This window comes from Symphodus melops, assembly GCF_947650265.1.
Source record: "Symphodus melops genome assembly, chromosome: 19".
Lineage (NCBI taxonomy): Eukaryota > Metazoa > Chordata > Actinopteri > Labriformes > Labridae > Symphodus > Symphodus melops.
In genome coordinates, this window is record NC_136709.1 from 21,400,992 (window position 1) to 21,423,517 (window position 22,526).

The window sequence follows — 22,526 nt, forward strand, 5'->3', positions numbered from 1 at the left end:
GATTTAAACCTTCTACCTTCCCATTCCTCTCCAACCTTCAGGCTAAAGCTGCTTGAGCTTCCTTTGATCCCCCTCCTCTTCCCTTCGGTTCTGCCTCCCTGTGAGGCTGATGGACGGGATCACGAGGCCCTGGGTGAGAGACTCTCTGGCGTTTTGACACATCTATTTCACAAGGGGAGAATATCTGTGAAGACTAAGACCGACTGCCCCCCTACTCACATCCTGCTTTCACTTACCCACACGGCTCATGTCTTGAGTGACAGCCCAGCTTTTACATATGACTGGAAGAGTGAAGGAAGCCGGGGGAAATAATAGCATTAGCTTCTTTAGGGAAGCTGTGGCGCACAGTAGTGCTGCATGTGTGCGTGTATCTGGGTTCAAGGTGGAGGAACCTCGTGTCTCAGAGTCCCACCATTTCCAGCTTAATCTCCCAGTATGCCAGGCTGCTTTGAGTGTGCCTCGTGAGTGACTGAAATCTCAGCTGCAGTAAAGGGAAATGGAGTCTGAGATGCAGAGCTGTCTTCATCGAGGCAATAAATCTCACAAATACAAATCCTTCCATCCACATGTCCTGTTTCCAGCCCGCATTTGCTCTGCAGGAAGGTTTTTTTCTTTCTTTCTCCACCATGAGGGAAATTTTGCAGAAGAGTGCAGCAAATTCAGAAGAAGTCAGAGTTTGTACCAAAGATGAATTTTAAATTAGACCAGCAAGAAAAACAGCACAGACATTAGAAATGACTTGCACCAGCTGGCACCATGAAAAGTGTGCAGGTTACATGATTAATTGAGAACAGACTCTGTGTGTGTGTGTGTGTGTGTGTGTGTGTGTGTGTGTGTGTGTGTGTGTGTGTGTGTGTGTGCAGTATTGGTGGTCTCGTCATGATTATAGTGTTTGATATAATCCTGTTCACTACATTGTTTATGCAGCTTCTTACACACAAACACTTCACAAATGCGCGCTCAGACTCACACACACAACGGCTGCAGCTCTGCTCCACCCACAGAAAACACACACACACACACACACACACACACACACACACACACACACACACACACACACACACACACACACACACACACACACACACAGCCGAATTCACCTAAAAAGGCAGGTGCACAAATGCGCACGCTGCACGCACGCGCACGCGCGTACGTTCAGGACGAGCCACACAGGCTGAAATCTGCGCGCACAAACACACACAACACACTTTGACACACACTTGTCTGCATTGGCAGTTTTTGCATTTTTGAGGGGACCAGCAGCTGAGGGGGCAGAAGCTTTTGTGGTCAAAAATTAACAGGCATTTGGGCGGAATCGTAGTTTAAATCGAGATCTCGGCTGTAACACATCACTGCCCTGCAAGCGTCTCCTGAGTGGAGAAAATCCGGCGAGTCCCGCCGCTTCATTACTGTCAGTCTCCCATCTGATCATATCAGCAGTCTCTCTGTGTGGTCCTTTAAACACACTGTTCCGTCTCTCCCCGGGATCCTGGAGACTATCGCATCCGTCCACATGAACACCAGGAATATCACATCATGCAACTTTACAGCATGCAAGCGATTCAAAAAAACACTCCTGAGCATCAGGCTCGGACTGAAAATACAAAACAGCAGCTGCAGCGGACATCGATGAATCACATTCATTATGCACAACTTCAGCAACACAAAATAACCACCCCAGTGTTTTTTAACTTACCAATCAGAGCCAGCTGCAAGAAGTACAGTCCGAGGAAGTCCATTATGGTGAGCGAGGTTAATTCAAATGGATGCAATCCGGGCGAGTGATGATGATGATGCGCGAGAATAAAAAACCCCTCTGTTTGTTGAAATTGGCACCGAGAATTAAGACCGAAAGAGTCGCAGCTATTTCTCAAGTGATGAGTGGCCGCTCACGCTGACGCCGGAGTCCACAGCATTGCATGAAAAAACAGGAGCGGAGCAGAGCATCATTTTTTATCAGTCAAACTTTTATCATGAAGGGAAAATGGTTAACAGCTGCGCCAAATCAAGCCAGTGCAAGAGCGAGAAAAAAAAAAGGAGGAAAAGCAGTTCGTTCCTTTTGCTGGAATACAATTTTAAGCGCGTTCAAATATCCCCAGCCGCTTCATCCGTCCGTCCTCCTCTCCACTTCTCCTCCACCTGCGCACCGTCTGGAAACTGCGGATGAATCACAGGGGCGCGTTGCTTTGCGCACTCCGACCTGAGAGTCACTCAGCCCCTGTGATCCTCTGCTCCCGGGCGGGTCGGCCGGGAGATGCCCAGCCCAGCTCGTTGGAAGAAAAAAAAAAAAAAAAAATCCAATCTTGGCCAAAGTTGAAATAGGACAAGTGAAATCGATAGTCTATTTCATACTGCCATAAAATGGAAACAATAAACCCTGCGTAAAATGGTGCATAGTCTGTATGGGTGGGTAGACCACATCCACACTTCTCTCACTGTGAAAGTAGGTTATTCCACAGCAAAAAGAAAAAGTATCATTGAGTTGGAGGGAGTTGAGAATATATTTTCGGGGCCCTTCAGCAGCACAAAGTGGGCAGACGGTAAAAAGGAGAGTGAGGCTGACTCACAGTGTCTGTGCCTCCTTAATGGTTCAAATGAAGAGACCATCTTGCAGCCAGCATGGGCTGTTTCAGCTACCTGCTGTCTCTGTGCTCCTGCTGCTCTCCTTTAGAATCAGAACAAAGAATCTTCTATTTTGATCTGGGTTTTGGGGACACTGGGCCTGATTGACACTTAGGGGTATAGCCTACTTTTTGGCTATATGGGAAAGTTGTTTGCCATGAAGGCAGAATAATTGGATTAAAACTGCAAGAGCACATCTCCCTAAGTGAAGGGAATATTTAAAGGCTTCACTCTGACAGCTGTTGGTGTGTTTTGTCAAAGCTTGAATCTTTTTTTTTTCCCGAGCTGTAAACGCAAACTCAGGCTGAGAAATTAATTTTTGAGAAGTACGTCTGCTGGGAGTCGTTTTTCCTCCTCAAGCTTATTTTTGGAGTTTTAACAGCATCTCGGGGACACTTTCATCCAAAACGATGTTTGTGCGGTATGTAAAGAATAAGCTGCACAACCTTAGACACTTACAAACTTCTGCTCAGCATTTTATATGTGCATCTTTTTTTTTTTTTGTTGCAGCTGAGAGTGGGCAGCGTGTGCTCCTCTCTGGATTTGCTCATACGGAGAGAGTTGGCAGGTTGAGAGACTCTGCAGGCGGTGAGATGTTTCGATGAGGATTTGTTCTCCGAGGCCGGCGTGCAGCATCTGTGGCTTCTTGATCATCTCACCTCTCCGCTTACTTTAGTGTTTTTAAACTTTCATTACCCAACATCTGCTTTGCATATGTAGCATATATAAAGCACACATTTAATGACAAACTAGCTTCTCTTCTTATCATCACTTGTCTCTCCTGATTGAAATGATAGTAAACTAAAAGCACGCTTCAAAGTACCTTCTGCGCTTTTCTGAATGAGGAAGTGAAACTTTCTGATGTCTTTTCTCAGCACACATTGTTCTTCTGAAGCACTTTGGATTTCACCCTCCGCCTTCGAACAGAAACGAGACCGTACCAAACAGCTCAGGTTCAGCAGGGCGGCCGGGTTGAAAACCCTGAATTCCACCTGTCACTTTCCCGCTCTGCGTTTTGAAATACTGGAGTCAAACTTTACAACATTTACCTGAAAAAGAGATAAAAGGATGTTGTTGTTCTGTTCAGTGAAAAAGTCGAGGACTGAGGTCGAAGGGTTTGAATTCATCGCAGTGATGCAGCAGCAGCAGCAGTGTACTGCCTTGCTCAAGGGCGAACTGGCTGCAGTTGCTGTTGGGAGGGAGAACAATCCTTATCCAGGTCTCCAAAATAGGTTTGTGAAAATAAAAGATAGCCTCCAAACTTTTCTGAATTACAGCGTGTGGCCAAAAAGAAAGAATACAAAAAGACATCACATTGATTCCTTTCTCTATCCTTCGAATCAAAGCGGCTCCTGTCTGCTGCGAATCGAACCTCTCCACAGATTTCTCCCCCCCTCCCCCCCTCCTCTCAAAACCAGTAACCTTGTCCTTAAAATATGTGCGATGCTGATGTCATGAGCCAGGAGAAGAACTAGGACAAACTCCCGCTGAGTCGGTTGAGAAAAATCCTACCACCGGCTGATTAAGAGGTTTTAATTCATTCAAATTAATGCCAGCTCCAGAGTTGTTGTTTTTTTTGTTTTTTTTTGTCTGCGTTCGTCTCGCTGGAACACGTGATAAGAGAAACGATAGGGAGAGATGAAAGGAGAGGGAGAAACAGAGAATCAGAGGATGTGTAGCTACTCTGGCCAGCTCAAAAAAGGACTTCACGTTTCGACTGATGTCCACAGACGTTTATTTATCTTCTTTATATCTTTGAAGTCAAGGAACACCGTGAAAACTAAAATAAAAAAGACAAATACCGTTTTAAACTCTTCATGTCATTATTTACATAAATTACAAATTCAGTTAAACAAAGCACTACAAAACTTTACCGTGTGCGCCTGTATGACCAGCAGTAGAGTAGGAATCGTTGTTGTCTTATTTCACTGTTTTTTACGACCTTATTACTCTTTTTTCTGACTCCGTTCCTTTAGTTTCTCTCGTCTTCTCCCGCTGTCCGTTACACATTTCCGCTTCTCGTCATATCCGCTCAAGGTATTTTCTTGCAAAAACAACTAAACATATAAAACAAACTAAACATAAACTATGATGCCACGCTATTTACCCAGACAACTGTGCACTTATCAAAAAGATCAAATAAAACGGAAAGAAATCTCGCACTTGTCGTCATGGCAACCCACACACAACTCTGTAGCGCCAGCTACAGGATGGAACAGCCTTCAAGGCCTCGGCACACAAAGAGCTGCGAGCGATGAAGATGCGGTTACACGACGGCGACACACGACGGCGACACACGACGGAGACACACGACGGCGACACACGGCTGCAGCGCCGCTCTCTGTCTGCTGACAACCACACAAGTTGAACTGGCGCTCGAGCACGAGGTGCAACAAAAGGGTCGTATGAAGAGATCTCTGCACAAACAGTCAAACAAACATTCTGTTGTGTTGTGTCTTTAACTAGCAGATAATGACAGCCGGCTAAAGCTGGACACAACATTCACACGTGGCCCCTCCTCCTCCTGCTAGGCTCCTCCCTCCGCCGACGCTCTCACTCCCTGCAGGACATAGTGTGTACGTTTACAGCTGCCACGAGCTAGCACAAGCTAATCGTAGCTGTTTGTCACCTGCCTGTCCAACAGGAAGTAGACCAACTCCACGTCTGCACGTGAGAGCCAGCACAAGTTTCTCCTCACTGTGATTATATTTGCTCTTATTGTATGCACTCTTAAACTCACCTGCTGCGCTGTCATTGGCTGAAGGAAACACACAAGCTCCGCCCAGAAACGTCACCTGTCGAACCAAACAAAAAAAACACAACATCAACAGACAGTCAGCACCACACAGGGAAACAAACGCGGCGGGTGAAGAGAGGAGATGTTCCTTCTTTTAGGTGAAAAGTCACAAAGTGAGAAAGTGAAATATTTGTGAACACGGGTCGAACGTTAGACCGCTGTGCTCGGGCTTTCCCTCCACACAGAAACAGATCGGATCCTAAATACTGAACCCGTCTAATATTTACAGTTTTTTCAGTCATCGTCTGAGAAGTTCAGATCCCTCCTGAAACACCTCGGCCTGCAGTGATGATCTCGATCGTTCAAGCTGACCAGAAATCTGACCAGTGACTGTTCGTGTTTAACGAAGGTGGCTCTGCATCGTCTGCAGGCAAAAAAAAACATGTTTGATGAATGCTTCTCCACAGCTCACTGTGTTCCTCCATTCAGTTCATAACAGTCCGGACGCCTGCGGTGCGAGAGCTGAAGGTCCGGACTGATGGCACTTTCCTGGCCGTCACACTGATTTTGTCCCATTTGCGAACGCGGTCCCTGCTGAGAGTGATATTACCAAGCCTTCCTGCTTCCAAACATCCCCGTTTATTACAGCTTTTAAAGGCTGAGGAAGCATGGCTTGTGAGCAGTGATATGAGATCTGAGTAGAATGAAACGCAGCACGTCTCATTTGATACCCGAGCTCAGTCTTTAGAGCTGCGACAGTCTCCGCTGATGGAAATCTGTGCAAATCATAAACAACTGGAATATGTGCTGGAGAAGTTACCAGACTTTCTTAAAATGGTTTTTCACTTTTTCTATCGTTATTAAATGAAAAGAGATGGAAACTAAAGCGTGACATCATTTCATCACCTGTGTGAGCGAAACCTTCAGAACCAGAACTCTTTAAGAAACGTCCTACGTTCTAACTCTTCTTCTCCTTCTCCTAAACCGGTCTTTAAATCTCTCTGCTCCTCTTATATTTCTGTCTACTCTGTAAACACAACAGATACAGTCTTTCTTTGTTTGACGCAGTATTGATAAAATAATGTAAAATACGATCGAGACTCCGTATAATGTTTTATTTTGAAATCGACCGGAAGCTCTGTTCGTTTCCTCGTGAGACTTCCTGTCGACTGTCAGAGTGTTTGAAAAGGAGCCGAGCGTGGCGGCGCTGAGCAGGAGCGGCGAACATACGGCGTCGTGTGCCACGCTGACTGACCGCAGTGCGCAACAAGCATGTGGAAATCAGAGGGTCACGCGCCCGCTCCGTCTCTTTGCCTGCTGCGTTGACTAGCATCATCACTGAGACTACGTCCATGTTTCTGTGTGTGGACACAACCTGCAAGACGTACAAATCTTTACCCTGAAAATGTCTTTTTTTAGACTGAAAACTTTCACTTTTCAAACTTTAAATCAGATTTTTATTTTCTACTAGTTTCATTCGTTTACATTTTAAATTCTCAACTTCCGTCTATGAAGAGTTACTTTAAATGTTATTTTACTTGAGCGTGTCTTTTATCTCACTTTCAGAAAAACGTTTGAGTTTGTGTGGAAGCGCCCGACCGCTGACTTCAGCAATGATTAGAGATCACAACAGGCAACACATTTCTGCTTCCCCCCCCATGCAGCACGGGGTGAGTCATCAAACTGCCGACTTGTCACTCGCCTTCCCAGCAAACAATCAGAAACCCTTTGAAAATGAAGCTGAATATGAGAAGCCTTCCCTGCAGTGGTACCAACATCCTGCAGCATCAGTTTCTGCTCTCAGTGCAGGCTGCAGCTGTAACCAGAAACTGGCTGCAAAAAAAAAACAAAACAAAGAGCAGGAGTCGAGTCGGCCTTACGAGGCTGAGGCTCGTTCAGTGCAGCCTGCCTGTGGTGTAATTCTAATGAAACCCGGCCATCGCAGTGTGCAGGTGATGAGATGGATGTGTCCAGAAAGAAGTCGGAGGCATAAAAACTAAAGCGGCGTGCCCTTGGTGTTTCGGGGGCCGTTTTGATGATGTGTTTGCCGCGGCACATTTCAGAAGCACAGCAAGGATGCGTGGAAATGGATAAATCAATGAGGCCATCTGGGGAGAGGAAGTCAAGATGAGAAATGGTTTAATGCTGACGTTCATTCGACAGTAGCCTCACAGACCTAATTATTCCATTCATTACCGCCATGCCCAAAAAGAGAGAGAGAGAGAGAGGGAGAGAGGGAGAGAGAGGGAGCTTTATTATTTCTTTGAGACATGGATCAAATGTTTTTTATTTGCCTGTGAGGAAGCTCTAGGTCGTGCAACAGTTCAGGTGGAACAACCCTGAGGAGCAGTTAACCCTTTAATGATATTTATGCACACTCAACAGATCAGCATGTTTCCGTTTTTTTAAATATAAAAGCTTTCGTTTCTTCTGCAGAGGAAGAATCTTCTCGATATGTAGAAGTGATGTGTGCATTTTAAACGGCATTGAATAACTGCAGCACGTCTATATTAAGAGGCCTGTTGCTATGAGTATGACTGAACATCATCATTGTCATTGTCTCACCTCTCCAGCTGAGTCAGACTGTAGTCGTACACACTCATAATGACACACATTCACACTCGCACACTGAGTGATAAAAAAGTGTCGCCTGAACAGAACAGATGACTTCAAGGTGAAGTCATTAGTTTGATCGTGGCCCCTCCTCCCGCTCACACTCACTGCACGACGTAGTGTGAATGTTTACTGCTTTGTTCAACAACAGGAGAGAATCATTCATGTCAGAGATCATTCAGTCCGGACGTGCTCAGATAAATTCAGGAATAATCCAAACCAGCAAAAAGCCACCGGCTTCAAATCCTCTCCAGTACATTTCTTTTTTGAATCAACAACTCAATATGACTCTGACTAATTCAAATTTATGCGAAACAAACCCAATCTCTGCTGGCACTAATCTCTTTCTTTATTATTTATCCAGGGAAAGTTGATTGAGCATTCACGGCCCGTTCCAGCAGCTCGCTCTGTCACAAGCACACAATTACACTCACAGCTGGGAGCTCACCAGTACAACCACAGAGGCGTACTGGTGAGCACAGAGCAGCAGCCGTATGGAGGTGATGGAGACGCTTGATGTCAAATAACTCATTAAGTTCCCCGCTGGTTGAGCGCTTTCCAACCATCAACGCTGTCCGCTCACGGCCACGTTTTCTGACCTCAAACGTCTCTCTTCATTCGCTGTTTCTCACACGATTTCTTGTTGCTTTGCACCTCGATATTAATAAATCATCGTCTATAAATCCTGATTAAAACATCTACCGTTACCATGTTTGTGTTCGTTAGCTTGGCTGCGTTCCCCCGTCACTGTGAATCTGACACTTTGAAAACAAACACAGCTCTGCCTCCATGCTCTGTGAAGATAAGCTAAGCTAAGCATAACTAAGATAAGATAAGCTAAAGTAAGCTAAACTAAGCTAAGCTAAGCAAAAGTAAGCTAAGATAAGATAAGTATAACTAAGCAAAGATAAGCTAAGCATAACTAAGAGAAGATAAGCAAAAGTAAGCTAAGATAAGCTAAGCAAAAGTAAGCTAAGATAAGATAAGTATAACTAAGCTAAGATAAGCTAAGCTAAGCAAACGTAAGCTAAGATAAGCTAAGCAAACGTAAACTAAGATAAGCTAAGCTAAGCAAACGTAAGCTAAGATAAGCTAAGCAAACGTAAACTAAGATAAGCTAAGCTAAGCAAACGTAAGCTAAGACAAGATAAGTATAACTAAACTAAGCTAAGCTGAGCTAAACTAAGCTAAGATGATCCTCTATTGATCCCCAGAGGGTAAACTTAAGTACTGCAGAAGTAATAGACAAGAAGAACATGTGAGTACAAATAAAACAAGAATAGGAATAACAAAGCCAATGTAATAATGAAAATACAATGTTTTTATGACTATTATTAACTAGTAAATATAAAATCAACTATACACCCACTAACTGCCAAACAAAAGAAACTGTTCAGGACATTGAGACACGTGTTTAAAATGAAGCCAATGCAAAAAGCTCTGTTTTAATTTTATAATCATTATTATCTATAGTTTGTTAAAAGACTTAAAACATCTCTAGCTCAAAGTTAGGCTGAGACAGGATTTCCAAAATGGACTCCAGCGCCCCCTGCAGGAACAGATTTTAACTTTGTATAGTTTGTATAAAACGATTTGTGACAGCTACTGTGGAGAACGTGGTAGTACCATAACACTGACTGAGAGGATTCTGATGCATCTGACAAGTCTCTTAAAATCCTCTTAAAACATTCTCAACGTTTCAAGGGCCTTCAAAGCCTCCGGGGAAATATTTTCCCACTGAATGTTTGCCTTGAGATTGATTTTAAAAACCGGTTTGTCGATTAAACATCTCACATGCGAAGAATTCAAAGGACACTTTGTTGAACATTTCAATAACTTGTTAAATGAATACACACATTTCTTTATTGACATGACGGCCAAAAAAAGAATGACAGTCCAGTATTCAAAGGATAATGCAGCTATTAGAGTTAAATATTCTGATTAAATAATAGTCATGACTAAAAGGTTAAAACCAGATGAAGAATCTCATGCTGTTAAACTCGTGTTCTTAGTCATTTAGTGGACACAGGTTTTAAAAGATGGTGCTGTAGCCTCTGTTCTGGACGCCGTTCTTTATCTAACGTAAAGTGAGAGTCTCGTGACAAAGAATTAAGTGAACGAAATGTGCAAGCAGCAACCTTCCGAGTTCAAAACGGAAGACTGCAGTTCCTCAAGTGTCCACTAGAGGATGGCTGCAGAAGCACAGGAAGTCACATACACACCCATTCAAAGAGCCTGTTTTTACAGCAGACATGAACATGTTTACAGCCTGCTTCAAAAAACCAAATAGGTGCGACTCCAGCGCCCCCTGCAGGGACACACGGGGGACTCCAGCGCCCCCTGCAGGGACACAGGGGGGACGACACTCAGGTTTCAAATGTTCATATTTACAGTCTATTGAAATATGCCTGGTATGGTGATGGGCATTCATGTCTGAATGAAAATATTTTGAAGCTGAGCGAGCGGCCATATTTGACGAGTTCGGAGGGAAAATATTGACTCAATTATTTGGAGGTGTTTTCATGTGTCCGAACATTTCGTCTGCAGCCGAAGAATGTTCCTAAAACTACAGAGAAAGAGTGGAGGGGCTGTTTTAGTTCGAGATGAAGCGTTCAAATAAATATTCTCTCTCATAGCTGTACTGGTGTTTAAGAGGTTGAGTATGTTCTGCTGCTTCCCTGCAGGTGATAAATAAATAGACTCATTTTAATGCCAGTCATGTACTGACACACACAGCGGGTGGTGCAGTATATTTAGACAGTCAAATAACTGAAGTGTATTGTTTGGCGAGGAAAAAACACATGAATATAAATACTGAAAGAAAGTAGAATCTCGGGAAGTGAATGTTGGATCCTGGTGGGACAGCAGGTCACCACTTCTGAGATAGATTCAGATTATTTCCTCTGAGTTTCGTCTTTGACAAAGTGGTTAACCAATCAAATCTCGTTGAGGTCTGCAGGACTCTAGTGGGACGGTTTAGGGACCAGATTCTGTCACCAAAATGCAGCCAACATTTTAAGGTGCGTGCATAAAAAACTGCCGGTCCCCGGCGACAGGGTCGACCACATCACCGATTTCTTCCTGATTTCTGAAATGTATGTGCAACCTCCATCTTGTCTCTGCGTCTATATGAGGAAAGCATGAACTCAATATGACCCATCAGTGACACCATGTAACGGCCGTATGTTCTGATCTGAAGCCACGCTGATGATCGCGATCCAAATGAGACGAGAACGTGCAGGAAGGGACAAAAGGTCAAACGAGTCGCACTGAGAAAGACGTCTTTGCAGAATCTTCTCACTGTTAAGGGTTTGTTAGTCATGATCACACTGTCAGATAAAACTACTGCGAATGTGCTGCTTATTGTTTGGACTGATCTGAAATATTCAGACGGCACCACACTGCAGAGTTTCTAGATATCACCCAATTAAAACAAAAAAAAGGAGACATGTAATGTTTCTGCTTTAATAAATAGAGCCGACGTTTACAGCTGAATAAAACGTGGGCGTGTGAGAGAGAGAGAGAGAGAGAGAGAGAGAGAGAGAGAGGGGCACATAAAGGAGAGTAGGCCACAGTGGTTCAGATTTGGCGTGGAGTGTGCAGGAGAATGTAGCGCAAACAAAGAAAGAAAGTAGGTAAAAAAAAAAAGAGGAAAGAATAGAGAGAAGAGGAGTCTAAATAATAAATATGCAGCGTGGCAGAGCCGCTCAGCTTTCAGGAGCACGCTAACGAGCCCGTCGGGGGAGAGGAAGTGTGGAGGAGAAACGGTTTGGTGCTGATGTTCATTGGACAGCCGCCTCACTGAGCTGATTATTTCATTCATTACAGGGACGAGCAGAATAACCTTGTTATCTGCGTCGCCACGCTGATCGCACCTATTTGTTTTGATAATGAACCTTTGACCATAATCATGCTGAATTACGTCCAGAGGTGGCCTCGCAAAACAGAAACCTTATGATTATTTGTGAAAGAGTCACACGGCGGAATTGCCTCGGGTTTATTTTCATGAGGTTTGCTGCGGTGCAGGTCAACGACATTAAAGCACGAAGAACAGGAAACACGGCTCTACTGTGTGTCGTGATAAAGGAAGAGGAGGCTGCGGTGCAAAGGACAACAAGCTGCAACTTTTCCCCCTTTTATCAATCAGAACTATCTTCCCCAGAAGGACGGACAGACCTGCTGTGTTTGAATCAATAAAAGAATGAGCATGACTCATCCAGACTGAGTTCATTCCCACCGATGCTTCAACTTCTCCTGGGATGAAAGCATTCCCAAAAAATGAGAATCTAACAGCGTTTGGTCCGAGTGTGTTTGCAGCGGAGAATGGAGTAAGACCACTAAGAGGAGTATGAAAACGCTTCCTGTCAAACTGCATCTCCATGCGGGTCGAGTGACAGCGAGTCCACTCTGCTAATATGACACTCCCCTCTCCCCCCTCCCGCTGTGCACGCACCATTTCATTTGTAATGAAGCCCATGCCTCCCACACCTAAAAGGATTACGGGCTCGTGAACCGTGAACAGCTGGAGGAGCGAGAGGTGGCAGGATGGTCGAGCGCTGTTATTAAAGGGCTCACAGGTTGGATCCTCCAGGAGAGGCATGAAACCTCGAGTGTCCTTGAGAAACACTCCAAACTGCTAACTGTTTAATCACTCAAAGTCGCTCTGATTAAACGCCTCCATCGCAGGACATGCAGACACTCCCTGCTGAAGGCTCTGCACCAAGAATACCAGATCTCCTTCCTTCTCGAAGTGAAGGATGCACGCAGGACTTCAGCTGTGTGTAACTTTACGTGCACACACAACTTTCTTTTGTTTTTTTTCTTTGTACAACATTTACTCACAATCCTGCCGCCGCCATGCATCAGCTTTTTACAGCCCGTATTGACGTTTATAGTTGGATTCAAAGAGTTAAGAGTTGTGAGGTGCCCGATGGCCTAGTGGTTAGGTGGTGCACCCGATGTACAGAGACTGCAGCCCTGGATTTAAGTCCTCGGCACCTTTGCTGCATGACTCTCTCTCCTCCCAACATTTCCTGTCTCTCTCCTATCTAATGTCTATAAGTGTTATAAAGTGGCAGCTGTGGCTCAGTTGCAAGGTTGAGGGTTCGATCCCCATAGATGTAGACGGATTCAAGTGATGCAGGGTAAAGATTGATGGAGTATGTACAGTACACTTCTGCAGAACACAAAGAGACGTGTTGATGTACAGTTAATGGTTTGTTCAGGTCAGGAGGTGAATGCCAGTGTGTTCTCATTAGTCAAATATACTTCCCCATCCTTACCGCCCTGTCCATACCTCATGAGGCCCCTCCCCTATTTCTCCCCCTCCCACAGACACCCTTGAGAAGACGAGGCGGCCAGTTTCCTGTTTCATTTGCCTCCGGTCGTGCGTGGCCGTACGCGTGTCTCCCTGCGCTAAATCAAAGACGGAGCGGCGCGCCCAGCCGTGGCGGTGACTCCTTTTATGATTTTCCATCGGATCTCCGTCGCTGGGAGGAGCGAAGTGTACGGCTGCTAACACAGATCCTTACAGGGGTCACAGGAGCGGTCTCGCCTTGTGAATCCAGTTCACCACTGCCAGTCTTTCCGTCTCACTGAATGGTGTCATTGAAAAGCTCATTAAGCAGCAGCATTAGAGGGCTTAGTGTTTATTCTGCTCAGGCTCCTCTCCGTTTGTTATCAAGCTGTGACAGCTTCCATTTGCAGGTGGTAGATACTGTTTCTGCTTCCTCACTTCTCTCTCTCTCTCTCTCTCTCTCTTTCTTCCTGCAAACGTGGCAGAGTGACACCAGCCGCTGATCTGCAATTTCATGCAACCCCTCTAACGTCTGATGTTAAAAAGAGCGAGTTAACGCCGTGGTTTGAACTGCATCGCAGCAGAAATCATTGAAAGAAGAGTCCAAAAAAAAAAAAAAACAGACAGGCGGTGATGTGTGACAGTTTCAACATTTGCATTGAAGTCATTCCAGATTTTAAAAATGAAAGAAAAACTGATTTTCTGTGTGAAGAGATAACGGTAGTTACATCTGAAAAAGACAAAAGAAGAATGTGCAACTTTTTGATCCAGTTTTGTCTAAGCGGTGGGAAGAATTGTCTTTGCTCGAGCGGCAGTCAGCTGTGGCCTTCATAGTTGTGTTAGCATGCTAATGTTAGCGCTCTTTAATTAGCTCGTAGCTTCAAATTGCACAAACATAAAATGAGTGATCTAAAAACTCTTCATCCAAATAGTCAGTGAGTATGTTCTTCTTCTTGACTCAAACAGCTTTTACACACAAGGGGAGGAGCCATGTAAACACAGCTCTGACAACAACACAGCCAGCAGGACTCCAGCTTCTTGCGATCATCTATGTTCCAACGTTTTCCTCTTTTGTTTTTCTTCATCTCTGAACCAACATCGTCCTGCTGTCTTCTGCTTCTCTTATCCTGCAGGGTTCCCGCTATTCTCTTTAGATCATTTTCGCAGGACGTTTTCAGCGAGGTTTTAGCCATCATGACAGGAACTCATCGTGCCCATACACCAATCTCCTCCTCCCTGTAGAAGTCTGATGGAAAGATGTGCCATCTTTGATTTTCAGCACAAGAATTTCCACGACATTTTGCTTTTCCTGTTAGTTTTCTTTTCAAACTGGCCGACTGTTTTGCAGGTTTTGCAGGACGCGTGGGAGCCCTGATCCTGCTGTCAACATCTTCTTTGGCCAATTATCTTCCGTTCATGTTACACTCATTCATGTCACGAGGAGTAGTGATGCTGTGAGTCACGGCGTTTTATTTTTGCTATCAATAATTGTCCCGACAGGTCTGGATAATTGTTTACAATGAGTCAGCACCACGACACATATTGCCATATGATTATTTCACGCCCTCACTTTAGATAATTATCCGTTGCAGACGCTGGTTGCTGTTTGAATGCTAATCAAAGCAATGTTGCATCATTAAGTGGAGGTGCTGCTTGTCAACAGGCAGGGCAGGAAACGGTTTGCATGAGGGATCAAACGACTTGTGAGAGATTGTCTCGCTGACCTTCGGCGTGCAGCAGTTCTTCCCTCCTGCAGTGAAAACAAAACTCTGGACTTTGAATCCACTGATCTGATTTTACACCTCAGTGAGACTTCATGATACCGAGCAGCGTGGCGTTTGTGATGGACACGGCCTTGTTGTCCTTGTTCACACACACACACACTGCAGGTGTGTGGTGGTTTTAGACTGTTGCTTCTTTGCAGCTTAACGACATTTTCCTCCAAGTCGAGTTCTTCTTACTGCCCACGATGGAGTCAGATTATTTCACCAGGTGAACTTTTGTTTTCTTTGGCTCTTCAACATAAAGAGATGACATTCAACATCATTAAAGGACACTTTGAACACTGAGAATCGTAGAACCCCCCCCAAAAAAATCTAAGAAAATGATCGACATCAGGTTCTTTAGATAAATGCACATTTTGAATGCTGGACTCGAGAATAAAATCAACAGTGTTGACTTTGTAATCGGACTCGTAGCATGAATCAAGCTGTGCTTCTGCTGGTGTGAGACTTGTAACCACAGAAATAAACACAGTCCTATTACAGTAACGAGAATCAGTTAAGGTGCATTATGAGGATCTCCACACACACACACACTGACACACGGTGTGTAGACCAATGGGACGTTGTGGTTTGTTTTTGTCTGGAGTGCTCACCATCACAGTCTAGAGTCATAAATATTCATTTAGCATCCATCAGACTGTGGGGATTAATCCCAGCATGAAGGATAAATACAGAACACTGAGTCACATGAGTGCCATGTTAAGTCCATTACATACTGTAAAGTAGCAGTATTGCCCACAGGAGACTAATGGCTTATTATCAAGGATCCCCCGAGGCTGCAGCCATCCACCTCCAGCAGCACAGCTTCCATTAACACAAGGCGGGTTCAGTTCAAGAGCACATTTTCCAAACTGCACCTGCTTTAAAAGTAAAATGAGTGACAAACAACCCACGCTTTTGCTCTTGTGTTTCCACAGCGAGCCCCCTTTAAGACTGAGCTTCTGGTTACAATGAAAGGCTTTCTCGCCCGCTCTCACTAATTGACACCGCTGACTTGATCGCCGTCTGACTGAAAAAGAAGCTGTGAAATGTCACACGGCTGCACAAATGAGGTGGATTTTTTTTGCAAAGATCTGACGTGTGGAAAATGTTGGGATACAAAATCAGTCGCGTTGAAAAGGATCAATTATGTCCAACAACATCCAGGCTCAAGAAGTGCAACACGATCACATTATGAAGAGTCCCTGTCAAAGCAGACGCACAAACAGACTCTGTGCTTTAAAAGGAAGCACAGTTACGTTTCAAGTTTTACTGGAGGAGAAGAAGCAGAGGGACCAAAACATGGACGTTGGTCTGGTTCCTGGAGAAGTGCTGAGTCACTTCCTGAAGGCTGTCGAGATACCAAACATCTGCCTTTAAAGGTCCAATCAGTGAGATGTGCAGAGAGTGAAAATGATAAACTGTTGTTTTCACTTTGCAATTCAACCCACCATCAAGACTCTCCTGAAAACAATCGCTTTGTTTATGGCAGAAGAAAAAAAAGAGTAGATAATAGAACAAGCTGAGGAAAACTCCAACAGGAGGAAATAATTGAGTGTTTTTTTGGCGTTTCTTTTTTTGGATGTTGCCACACTCTGATGAAAACTACAAAAGCCTTCCTGTTGTCTTTGCAACCTCAGCAGCAGCTGCAACAATAAAAGACCCTTTAGAGTACAAGGGGGGGAAACTTCACAAGTGTTCTGTCCCCACTTTGTAACGCTAGCAACAGGAGGAGAAGTCAACATTGGCCGCTCTCTCTTTACAAACACCACTTTGTCCCCAGCCACCATTACCACCAGGGACCTCGATTTTGTTCTCAGCGGTGTGAGCGGCCCAGCAGTGTCCAATCTATCCTCCACTTTACCTCCCACCTCAGTCAGCACCTCTCCGCCTTTATTGTGCGGCCTGAGCTCTCGCAATTAAGCTCCAATTTAACAACCACCACCCCGACCGCCCCAAAAAAACAGAGAGGTGGCAGAGGATGAAGAAAGCACTGATTTGTTCGGTTTAAAGTTTCACCTCCTGCAATGTCATGAGCGTCATCATCACGACCGTTTCAATTGATAAAAATGACCGTGGTTATATCGTTAAGTGGTAAACACTGAACGCCAGTGTGTGATTCAATTATTCCTCAACGGGATTTTTACATTCACGACTGTAAATGTCGGCGCCACGCCGCTGAATTCTTTCCCCCCTCAGCTTCGGCTGCAGATGATGAGAGATTTAAGTGTTGCCGAAGAAATTGTATTTCTGAGCGCTTCCTCGTATTACAGAGAAAACGTGCTGTCACAACATGCCCATTATTCCACTCTTATTCAAGCAGAGTATTAAGTATTACAATAATAGTATTACAATCATAATAATTATAATAAGAACACATTTATATAGCTCAGTGTGAATGAGTATAGATGAGTTAATACTGAAGCAGCCTCTACCATCAGTGTGTGAATGTGTCGGTGTAAAAGCACTGTATAAAACATGGTGATTGACAGCTGTGTTGAGGAACGAGGCTCCTGCAGCGATGTGTGCGCCATGATTATCAGCGCAGAGGAAGAGCGGCTTTGTAAGAAACAGTGAGGCCTGCATCATGTCTGCAGAAACTAGACTGTACACAATGAAGTGGAAGAAGTGTCCCCTGCACATCCTGCTCCTCCTCTCAGGTGTTCAGGACTGATCTGGGTCAGGATGAGATTTCACAGTGAATCTCTGAGCAGCAGAGACAGGAGAGGCTCACGGCGCTACTCCACAATCAGACCAAGAAAGGAAGCACACTGCATGGAGCTGAGCCAACTCAACGGGCCTGTTTGGGCTGGTGAACTGGACCGTGAGGCGCAGACAGCGGACGTAATTGATGCACAGTTCCTGGAGCCATTAGCAGCTGCAATCTATTCTTAGTGAAATCCACCCTGAGTTTCTCGCAGGGTCCAGAAATTTTACAAAACTGCAACTAAACTCCAGGTGAAATCATTTGCCGTCATGCATCCGTGAGAAAATTCTACAAATCACTTATTCAAAGCAACTGCAGGGAGCAGAGAGTGAGAACGACGCGAGCGAGGATCTAGAGAGGAGGAAGAAAAGGGGTGATTCCCGGAGGTGAAGGCTGCGGGATAATCGGGCCGATTCCAGGTCTGATTTCTTCTTCAGGACAATCACGGCGGTGCTCCTGACTCGAGGCCGCTCAGAACCGATTTTCTGACCAAATTACCTCATAGTACGAGTGGTAACAACTCCCTGAATCCTCCTGATCTGCTCTGAGGTCGTCAGGGTTCAACCTGCAGGTGTGCGCTGGACACCTGAAACGTCTCTGACAGTGACGATCTGACCTCCGGCTCTCCCTGAAGAATCGACAAGCCGACATTCCTTCAAACAAACTCAGGATTCACCTCCTCCTGTTTAAGGATTTATTTTTTAAACAGTCCATTCTTTGAGCTTTGAGTCATTTTTTGAAGCTCCTGGTTGTTGTTTTGTTTTTTTTTTCTCTCTGCTGAATTATCTAAAATTAAATATCCTCATGAATGATGAATTCTTCCAAAACAAACGTTTTCTTCTTCAGGAGCTGAGAGGCTGGATGCATGACGTTTCCCTCTGAATACAAATCTTTAAATACCCAGAATTCATTGCACCATGCACTACATGCTTCATGCATCAATGAATTCAAACATCTATCTAAATGTCTCCCCTCGTTATATCAGAGCTACAGTCACAGTCTGTCTTTGTGGAACCTGAATCTCTTCCTGACTCTCTGAACATGGTTGGGGGGGGGGGGGGGGTTTGGGGGGGTCCTCTTCTTTTTTCTTGTTCATGTCTGTGCAATCAAACTGAGAGGAAAGTTGTCCCTGAAGAATGTCATCTGAGTGTAATTATTTTTCCACACTAATTAGCAAAGCATCAGAATTAACGCTAATTGAATCAACCTCTGTGTTAGCGAAGTGACGGAAACTGCTCTGAGTAAATTACAGCTGCATCGGTAACAACAGTCTCTAATTGACAAACAGCACACACACACACACACACACACACACACACACATGCATGTCTGGTTTCAGATCGTCTCCTGTCTGATGCGTCTTTCTCTGAAAACGTCTTTAGACACATGAAGTGAACACGCTGTGAAAAAGCTTTTTTTCATCACAGCCCGGCAGAGAAAACATTTCTAAAACATCAACCTTTCATGGAGAGAAATCAACCTTCGCTTTTGAGTATCTATTGATCTGACAATTAGCAGAAGTCTAACATTCAGACTGAGCTCTGAAAGAAGAAAAGTAAAAGAACATTAAACCCTGTAAGAAACACTTTCTCAGTAAAATGCTGAAAAGTCTTAAACGTTCTCATGCAAGAGAATAAAATGCAGCTTTTCTTGATCCATCGCCCTCGAGCTCCAGCATGAAACCAAAACAAAGCGCTCTTTGGCCACGCCCCCTCCAAGGTGACAAATTCCATCCTTCCATTATCCTTTTACCAATCGTGGTTGGGGGTAGGCGAGGCTTGAGCTAATCCCAGCTGTCATTGGGAAGAGGCGGTGTTATGCCCTGGACTGCTCATCAGCCAATCACAGAGCTGACATATGGAGACAGGACAGTTCAGAGTCAGCAGCTAACCAGCATGTGATTGGACTGTGAGAGGACGCCGGAGAGAAGCCACGGCATGCACGGGGGAGAACATGCAGAGTGCACACAGAGAGGCTCCTGTCAGACAGGGATTCAAACCAGCAACCTCCTCACTGTGAGGGGACAGAGCTAACCACTGCAGCACGGTGCAGACCCCAGGAGACTTGACCGACCACCAAACAGGCCGATACTTCCACCTTTAAGGAAACGTGCTACGAGGCTCTGCTCATTGTTAAAGTTAAAAAAAAGCTCTACTGAGAAGTGAAACTTCCTCCTTAGATTAGAAGGTGAATAATGATAGCGGTGCACACTTTAATGAATCACCTTTCTATGATATCTCTGAGAACTTTAATAGCTATCGACAAAAAGCAGAGGTTAGCTCGTCCTCCGCTCGGCCCTCTTTCACCAGATAAATGGGAGCAGCACAGATGTTTGTGTTCCATTAAAAAGCACAGATGACTCTTATTGGGGAAACGTCGGTGAAATTGAGGGGAAGCCTCATTATCCGGTTCTTTGTTTTTTTTCAGCTTTGCTTCCATTATGTGAAACAGCAGTCGAGATGAGCCAAGGCCTGTGCTGTGGACTCAGCGGCCGGCGGAGCAGCGTCCTTGGCGTGAGCGGCGTGTTCGGCCTTCATGCTCAATGGAACTCCCTTCACAACCTCACCTGCATGAAAGCTTCCTCCGTGAGCTCGCTAATGAGGCCGAGGCGGGCGCCAATCAGCTGGGAGGGGCTACAAAAGGCTTCTGAGGGGCTGCGAGGGGAAACCTGCCCGGACTGACAATTCAACGCTAGCATATTAGCGCCATGGGTTCTTAATTCTAAAGACACGAAGCTTCTGCTGAGAGGAGCCAGCAACACGTCCGGGTGAGAGAGAGAGAGAGAATACAATCAGTGACATCTGCCTCTGCTCATAGAAAAATCCAGCGGCGCCACTTCCACTGAGAAAAGTCACGTCTCACTCATAACACATCCCAGAGTCGTCAGAAGAACATCCTCCCATTGGTATTCTGGGCGTGGTGGTGCTTAACCACCAAAATTGCAAGTCTAAACAAAAGTGTGGCCTATTAAAATTCAGATTCAGGCGTGCCCTAGTTTTCCCTCATATACATTTATATTGTTTGGGGTGGGGGGCTGTGAATGGGGGACTTATCACAAAAGATATTATCTTATAAACAAGTGTGAGCCAGGCGAGAACCTCTCTCTGCTGCTATGATATCTGTGGGTGCTCAGAGAGGTAGAGAGATAAGTCCGCCCTGTAATCAGCTTCTTCTTCTTCTTTTTTTTTTTTTTTTTTTTTTTGGAGCTGCTGAAAACAGCATCGTCGGCGAAGAAGTTGCACTCCACGGCAAAGATGAACTGATGGCTTTTATAGCTGAAAACCTGCGAGATGAAGAGCCTGTGTGATCATGCAGAGAAAATGACACTGAAGGTAATTCTCGGAGTGCGGGGGGGGGGGGGGCTGCGTTCACTTACTTAACTGCATACCTGCTCACATTCACTCCTAACGATGTGATGGCATTATAGCGAGCTCGGCTGACACACATACTGAGACACGCTCACGACTTCATGTCTTCACCATGAACACGAGTTCATGATGTGATGTGGAAAACAGAGAAATGATTATTTCTTTCTTTGCACCTGAAATGTTTTACATCTCTTGAGTTTTATAACTAGAGGTGCCACTTGATTAAAACATTTTAACTAATTAACTCTTTAACACTTTCCTGTGAATTAATCGAAATTAATCACATTTTAAGTGCATCACAATATTTGCCCTAAAAAGCAACACTTCTCAATCCAAATGGATTTTGGTGGATGAATGAATACAATGCATGCAGTGTTATTTGCTTTTCAGTTTCATAAAGCTGTAACACATTTTCTAACCCCTTATCTTTTACCACTAATAGTGATCTACAGTCCAGAGCGATCAATTTAGAGAGTGAATTTGTAAGTTTATCAGACATTGAATTACTAATTTAGGTCCTGAAGACAGTCATTTGGTCAGGTTAAGGCTGCAAACGCATCTTGTTTGTACTTGTGGCGAAGCTAGCGAAAAGCTAGCATGAAGCTAGCATGGAGCTAGCAATAAGCTAGCAATAAGCTAACTGTGATTAAATGTGTAAAAAAAATGTAACGCGTTATTTTCTTGTAATTAATTAATCGTACTTAACGCATTAAAGTCCCGCCCCTTGTTATTACCTACCTGTACTCAGACATGCATTTAAATTCTTTGTATTGTGAGCCTGTCAAACATTCAGTATCGTGTGTATCAAAGGAGCTCAGCTGCACTTTCTCTGGAGGAACAGTCAGCGTGAGCAGCTCTCCTGCAGGCAGCAATGCCGCCTGATATGAAATTGAGCTTGCACAAAATTAAACTGCTGTTGAACAGGTTTCAATCACAGCGCTGCGGGCAAATATGTGTACACTCACAGCAACTTGACGTCTGTTCATTTAGTGACACTCTGCGACTCGATGCCAGATGGGGCTGCTCGCAAACTGCAACAGTGACACAGACAGAGAGACGAGGTTAGAGCCAGACTCGCCGTGAACGAGAGCAGGACAGACACGCTGATTCATCAACGTCGGATGCTGCCGAAGGTTGAGGTGACGCGCACAGGGAGAAATAAAGATCAGACTTTAAAATATATAAACCAGGAAATGAGTGAGGAATAAAAGCTGATAACAACTTGAATAACTTTAAATACTGTGTTTCATAGCGACTCCACTTTTACATGTGAGTGAGAGCAGCCATTATTGGGATTACACTGATTAACCATAACGTCTTCTTATCGCTTGAATTTCATCATTCGTCATCATTCGCTCGGGATCAATAAAGTATCTATCTATCTATCTATCAATTATTACACTGAAGACCTGATCTG

The 22,526-nt window shown here is 44.6% G+C and overlaps 1 protein-coding gene and 1 long non-coding RNA gene across 3 annotated transcripts in view; both read right to left on the bottom strand.

Annotated features, from left to right (window-relative positions):
• gfra4a (GDNF family receptor alpha 4a) overlaps positions 1 to 22,526 on the bottom strand; it is a 224,513-nt gene that overhangs the window by 125,994 nt on the left and 75,993 nt on the right. Inside the window, exons 2-3 of one of the 2 annotated variants that reach the window (XM_079369799.1) lie at positions 22,075 to 22,140; positions 5,366 to 5,420 (exon numbers count right to left, since the gene is read on the bottom strand). In XM_079369799.1, the coding sequence (XP_079225925.1) occupies positions 5,366 to 5,420; positions 22,075 to 22,095 (76 nt within the window). In that variant the 5' untranslated portion in view covers positions 22,096 to 22,140. Of the gene's footprint in view, positions 1 to 1,699; positions 2,698 to 5,365; positions 5,421 to 22,074; positions 22,141 to 22,526 lie in introns of those variants that run through there. The other variant, XM_079369800.1, reaches the window with a different exon arrangement.
• Positions 4,344 to 4,752, bottom strand: LOC306840519. Its single transcript, XR_013781341.1, has 2 exons — positions 4,500 to 4,752; positions 4,344 to 4,405 (listed from the first exon to the last, which is right to left on the bottom strand). It is a non-coding gene; the product is annotated as an uncharacterized lncRNA (long non-coding RNA).